We start from the raw sequence: 6,444 nt of genomic DNA, 5'->3' as shown, positions 1-6,444 counted from the left end.
GGGTCCGTATTGGCCCCAGCATCGTGGGGGCTGGAATGTCCATCTCTCCATGGCTGGGAGGAGAGGCAGCAGACATCCCTGCCTGCTGCTGCCCGTGGGTCCCAGGCTGGTGCGACTGTGTGCACAAGGAGCCCGTTGCTCCTCGCTTGTGCTGGGGCAGCCCCTCCCGGGGCTCCCCGGAGCTTTGTGTGTGCCTGTGGTGTTGGCAGCAGGAGAGTCCATCCTTCCTGTGGGTCTAAGGTGGTGGAAAAGGGGGGGATACCCTGGCTGCCCCGCTTTATCCCAGAGCAGGGTTCTTGCTGGCTGTCACAGGGAGCAGGGCTCGTGTTTTACCCTCTGGCATGGAGTTGTGGGGGTGCAGCCTCTGGTTAGGGTTCAGGCTGGCATCCTCACCTCCTGAGCAGAGACCCCTTGCTCACCCTCTCTCAGAACCGGGTGCTGTGAGGCAGCACCCTCTGGGATAAAGGGGATGGGAGCTCCCCACGACTCAGCCCAGGATGAGGAAGTAGCATGTTTCCCTTCTCTCTCATGGTCTGAAACCTGGCTCCTCTCGGCCCTGGCAGTTTGGGGAAGTGCTCCAAAGTGAAGGGAAAACACAGAGGTATCAGCCTGGCTGGAAGCAGCCTGGGAAGACATGAATGTGGCCAGGCACAGGGAGCAGCACTGTGAGTGGGCTCCGTGCCTTTTCCTGCCCAAAGAGCTGGGGAGGAGGAAAAGGGTCTGTCTGCTTCCACTGAAATGTGCCTCTGAAGAGCCTCTGGGGCTGTTTCCTGCTGGGAAGGTGCATGGCAGGAGAAAGGGCTTGTCTGTACCCTGTGTGCGAGGCAACTCTGCTCCCCTGGCCAGAGTGGGGCCTCATGTGCGGTCATGGGGGGCTGTGGGGAGGGACATGGTGTTGGGATGATGCCTTGGCCCCCGTGTTTTCTGTAGGTGGGAGTTTTGCTGCTGCTGGAGCAGCCTGGCTCCCCTTTGCACCCAAGGCTGGCTGGGGTGGTGCACAGAGGTGGGTACAAGGTGTCCTGTGGGGTGGCAGAGCACGGTGAGGGACGGGACCCAGCGCTGAGCCAAAAGGGAAACTGAAAAAGCTGCTGAGGGTGATGAGAGGCTCTTCCGCTCCTCAACCACCGCACAGCAAGCGTGGGTTCACCCCTCCCACAGAGGCCCGGCCCTCCTCCTGCAGTGCCAGTGGTGCTCACCACCCACAACCACACACCAGCCTGGCTGTGGTTCCTCGTGCCTCCAGCACAGCAGGACACAGGGCTCTGGCACTGGTGGCTCCCCACTGCTCCTGGCACTACCATGACTGTTGATCCCAGATGCTCGCCCAGGGCTCTGTGCAGACCAGGGGGGCTCTCTGGGCATCTGGGCTCCCCTCCTTGCCCCTGTGCTGCCTGTGACAGGTGGGAGAGGGACCAGGGCTCCAGCCACAGGTGGCTGCTGACACCTTCTCTCTCCCCTCAGCGCTGCTGTACAAACCCATCGACCGGGTGACACGGAGCACCCTCGTCCTGCATGTGAGTGTGATGCCAGTCCTTGGGGGATGGTGGTGAGCTCTGTCTCTGTTGCTCCTGGGGATCTGCAGTTGATGAGGGGGTCTCTAGGGTGGGTGCTTTTGAGGTGCTCACCTGTGCCTGTCTCCTTCCAGGACCTCCTCAAGCACACCCCAGCTGACCACCCTGACTACCCGCTGCTCCAGGATGCCCTCCGTATCTCCCAGAACTTCCTCTCCAGCATCAATGAGGACATCGATCCCCGGAGGACAGCAGTCACCACCCCCAAGGGCGAGGTGAGCTCACAGGGTGGGCAGTGGCTGGGCACAGGGTGAGGGCTGAGCTCTCTGCCAGCCCCTGGCTGGTGTCTCCATCCTGAAGAGCTCCATGGTGCCTGGGTAGGACTTGGAGGGGTTCCTCCAGATACAGTTCTAGGTACAAGATTAGGGCTCTACCTGGTCCTTGCTGCTTGCTGGTACCTTATTAAGCATAGAGGACATGGACCTTTCCATGCTCCTGGTGGCTGAGCCACAGACAGGGACAGGATTGTCAGCCTTTCCCCATGGATTGCTGGCCTTTGCTCCCTGCCTGCTCTCACAGCAGCCCCTCTGCCCCACAGACCCGGCAGCTTGTCAAGGATGGCTTCCTGGTGGAGCTGTCGGAGGGCTCACGGAAGCTGCGGCACGTCTTCCTCTTCACCGACGTGCTGCTCTGTGCCAAGCTGAAGAAGACAGCGGTGGGGTAAGGAGGGTGCTGGGCCCTCAGTGGGCCAGGGGCTGTGCCAGGGAGGGGGACAGGCAGCAGTCAGCATCCGTGCCCTGCCTGCAGGAAGCACCAGCAGTACGACTGCAAGTGGTACGTGCCCCTGGCCGACCTGGTGTTCCCCTCGCCGGAGGAGTCGGAGCACTGCCCGCAGGTCCACGTCATCCCCGACCATGAGCTGGAGGACATGAAGATGAAGATCTCAGCCATCAAGAGCGAGGTGCAGAAGGAGGTGAGAGAAGGGTGTGGGACTTGCTGTCGGGGTGGGTGCCTTGCTCGGGATCAGGGATGGGACATGGGGGACAGGGGCACCTGTGGAAGGTCCTCTCTGCTCCCCGTCTGCAGAAAGCCAACAAGGGGCAGAGCCGGGCCATCGAGCGCCTCAAGAAGAAGATGTTTGAGAACGAATTCTGGCTGCTCCTCAACTCACCTGCCATTCCCTTCCGCATCCACAACCGCAACGGGAAGGTGAGGAGGGTGGGCTGGGGCTGGGCTCAGCCCTGCCTGCACACAGCCTGCCACATCCCCCTTTCTCTTACAGAGCTACCTCTTCCTGCTCTCCTCCGACTACGAGCGGTCTGAGTGGAGGGAGGCCATCCAGAGACTGCAGAAAAAGGGTGAGTTTGGGGCTGCCGAGGCCCCCTTGGGGCTCCTGGCCCTCCCAGAGGCCACAGGGAGGTCCTGTAGGATCCCAGCCTGGTGCTCTCCAGTCTCCATGACCAGCACTGGCTGTGTTCCTCTGAAGTTTCTGTCCTCTCCCAGACCTCCAGGCCTTTGTCCTGAGCTCAGTGGAGCTGCAGGTGCTCACGGGATCCTGCTTCAAGCTACGCACTGTCCACAACATCCCGGTCACCAGCAACAAGGACGGTGAGTGACCACTGGGCTGGTGGGTCCTGCTTTGCTCAGGATGATGCTGGGCAGGAGCTGTGAGGTCCCTGGGCTGGAGCGGGGACCCTGCTGTGCAGGGGACAGCTTCCCACCAGGTGGCACTGCTGGAGCAGCGTCGGGCTCCCAGACAGCACAATCCCGGCTGCCGCACGGGGCTGCTTTTGGGCTCTCTCTGGCACCCCCATGGGCTGGGCAGGACCAGTGTCCCCAGGGTGAGACCCAGCCAGCCCCACTGGGAACCTCCCCCAGGACTGTCCAGCAGCATGAGAGCTTGGGATATCTGTCAGTGGGGGATACAGAATTTAGGGATGTCCCTCCAGGGGGTTGGGGGCATTTGGGTACCACTGCAGGCACCGTGCTTGCTGTGGCAAAGGTGGCCTCGGGGGTGGCCAGCCCCAGGCCCTGACACAGCCTCTGCTCTCCTGCCACAGATGACGAGTCCCCAGGGCTTTATGGGTTCCTGCACGTCATCGTCCACTCTGCCAAGGGCTTCAAGCAGTCAGCCAGTAAGTGTGGGTGCCCACCCTGCTTGGAGTGGGCTCAGAAGAGTTGGGGTCCAGCACGTGACCCCACTCTGGCCACAGTGATCCCCTGGGAGATGGTGGGGATGTTCCTGGGGTGCTGAGCAATGTCTGCTCCCCCAGACCTCTATTGCACGCTGGAGGTGGACTCCTTTGGCTACTTCGTCAGCAAAGCCAAGACCAGGGTGTTCCGGGACACCACGGAGCCGCAGTGGAATGAGGTGAGGGAAGGTGGGATGCGGGGAGGGGGCTGTGCTCCCCATTTCCCTTCAACCCTTGTTCTGGAGCTGCTCTGGGGTGCTGGGGTTGAGACACCCTCCCTCCACACCCCAGGAGTTTGAGATCGAGCTGGAGGGCTCCCAGTCCCTGCGCATCCTTTGCTACGAGAAGTGCTACGACAAGACCAAACTCAACAAGGACAACAATGAAATTGTGGACAAGATCATGGGCAAGGGGCAGATCCAGGTATGCACTGGGACTTTTGGGCATCTTCTCACCTGAAGGTGGACCCCTTAGGGCCTGGCAGCTGGGCTGGGAGGGTTTTCCTGGAGTGATGCCTGGGATAGAGAGCTCTGGTTTTGGGAGCAGGGTACAGCAATTGTGGGGTTGAAGGCAGTGAGGTGGGTGGGCATCAGGCATGGGGAGGATGGTCCTGGGGTCCAGTGGCTGCAGGAGAAGGTGGGACAAAGTGAGAGGGGCCTTGTGGAGATGGCAGAGCCAGACCTACCCCGCAGAGGCGCATCCAGCCCCAGCTGGGCTGGAAGTGTTTCCGTTCCGCTGCTCTCCGTGCCATGGCCCCAGGGGGCTGCAGGGAGGGGTTGGCAGCTGCCCCAGGGAGGGCTCTGCATGTGCAGCCCCCCGTCCCTCCTGTGTCCCCCTCTGCCACCATCTGCCTTCCCTGTGCCTCCATCCGCTGCTGTTATGGCAACAGGGGTTTCCAGGGCAACAGCTGAGCCGCCTCTGATTGGCGGTTGCCAGGCAGGGAGGATGGAGGCCTGGGCTGCCCTGAGATGCTCTCAGGTGAGCAGGACCAGGAGGATGGAGCAGGGGGCAGGCAGCCCCCAGACCCCACAGTCCCTCTGCACCCACCTTGGCCAGGCTGCAGGGAAGCCTAGGGCAGGGGGACGCAGTTCGGGATGGGGGTGTCCCTGTGTTTTCCTGGTGGGCACCACAGCCTGGCTGCCCTCCTGGCAGTACTGGGGATGGGGCATGCCTGGGACACAGCCCTCGACCCAGGGCCACTTCAAAGGGCCCATCATGGCTGCCTGCTCCGTGGGAAAGCAACTGAGGGCAGGTCCCAGGGGAGCAGAGAGCAGCGTGGAAATGCTGCTGGGAAGGGGATGCTGTGGGGAAACAGCACTGGAGGGGGGCACAGGGAGGGAGGTGGGGGCTCAGCTTCACCAGTGGCTTGTTCATACCTGGAATCACCCGTCTGTTGCTGTCTCCCCCAGGAAACAGTGGCGTGGGGGTGGCATTGGGCCAAGTGGGAAGGCCAGGGCAGGGAAGGGGCTCGGTGTCCCGCGGGGATCAGTCCAGCTGCACTCTCGGAAATAGCCTGGATCAACAAACATGAGTCATGCTGGGAGATGCAGGGGTCGGGACAGGGACAGCACAGCTCGTACCCGCTGTGCAAAAGTTGTGGGGGAAGAAAGGGAGAGGAGAGGGCCCTGGGGCTGCTTATCCCAAGGAGGATCTGGATGGATGGAAGAGTGTCAGGGTTGGGGCTGTCCTGCTGTTGCCCAGAGCCACAGCTTGGCCTTTGCCCCAGGGGTGGGCTGGGTGACAGGGCAGGACAGGATGGGCAGTGGATTGTAGTCAGGCCCCAGAGCTGCCCCCCTTCTTGTCCCTGATCTGTTTAGGCAGAGATGCTGCCTTGGATGTTCCTCACCCCAGCTGGTCTCTGGGCTCATCATGAGCTGCTGCTGGTTCCACATAGCAGCACTGGCTGCTCAGTGGAAAGGTGTGACTCCTGGTTGGCATTAACCCTGCTTTGTTGTTGTTAACCCCATTTTGTCTGCAGTTTTTAAAGCTGGAACATGCTGTGGACAGGGCTGCCACGTTTGGCTTGTGTCCCCATGAGGGTCTTGTGTCCCCTGCGCTGCAGGGCTCAGCTCTGAGCTGTCCCAGTTGCTCCCAGCAGCTGGGCCATGTCTGCTGGGTGCTGGCAGGGGTGCGTGGTGCTGTGCCAGGACGGCAGGCAGATGTTGTGGTGGGCAAAGCAGGCTGTGAGTGCTTGTGCCCACATTGCAGAGGACAGAGGATGGATCTGGCCCCCATGCCCTGGGGCATGTGAGGAGACAGGCAGTGGGTGCATGAAGGGGGTCTCAGGAGCCCCTTCCTCAGCTCATTGATGCACAGGAGGGCTGTGGCTGTTGGAGCAGAGCCTGTGTTGTCATGGGCATGGTGCCTGCTGTACCCTCAGGTAATAGCTGCCTGTCTGTCTGTCCGCTTCCCTGGGCTGGCAGAGACTCTGGATGGGGGGATTTGTGATGTTGGGGCACCCCAGAGCTGCAGGGAGTCATAGTGACCCATGTGGACTCCAGGGGCTGCTGAGGGCTGGACTGGGGGGCAGTGGCAGATCCACCAAGCCTGTGCCTCTGTCCCTGCCTGTCAGGAGAAGCAGCAGGCAGGGACACTTCCAGGGCTTCCCTGCCCACATCACCCCCTGGCAGCGGGGCTGACAAGGGCCAGGGTGCACAGAGGGGACATGGGGGTCCCCAGCTGTCCCTAGGCATGACAACAGACCCCAAAAGCCTCATCCCCGTGCCCCTTGCTGAGAGCAG

The 6,444-nt window shown here is 61.8% G+C and overlaps 1 protein-coding gene across 1 annotated transcript in view; it reads left to right on the top strand.

Moving 5' to 3' along the window:
* The window catches only part of ABR (active BCR-related), a 21,786-nt gene that overhangs the window by 4,334 nt on the left and 11,008 nt on the right, over window positions 1-6,444 (top strand). Inside the window, exons 6-15 of the mRNA XM_008631132.2 lie at window positions 1,462-1,514; window positions 1,646-1,786; window positions 2,110-2,231; window positions 2,319-2,484; window positions 2,598-2,720; window positions 2,794-2,869; window positions 3,015-3,119; window positions 3,572-3,646; window positions 3,785-3,882; window positions 3,995-4,126. Of these exons, the coding sequence (XP_008629354.2) occupies window positions 1,462-1,514; window positions 1,646-1,786; window positions 2,110-2,231; window positions 2,319-2,484; window positions 2,598-2,720; window positions 2,794-2,869; window positions 3,015-3,119; window positions 3,572-3,646; window positions 3,785-3,882; window positions 3,995-4,126 (1,091 nt within the window). The remainder of the gene's footprint in view (window positions 1-1,461; window positions 1,515-1,645; window positions 1,787-2,109; window positions 2,232-2,318; window positions 2,485-2,597; window positions 2,721-2,793; window positions 2,870-3,014; window positions 3,120-3,571; window positions 3,647-3,784; window positions 3,883-3,994; window positions 4,127-6,444) is intronic.

This window comes from Corvus brachyrhynchos, unplaced genomic scaffold (assembly GCF_000691975.1).
Source record: "Corvus brachyrhynchos isolate BGI_N302 unplaced genomic scaffold, ASM69197v1 scaffold283, whole genome shotgun sequence".
Lineage (NCBI taxonomy): Eukaryota > Metazoa > Chordata > Aves > Passeriformes > Corvidae > Corvus > Corvus brachyrhynchos.
Note: the sequence above shows the minus strand (reverse complement) of the source record. Positions and strands in the feature narration are given on the sequence as shown.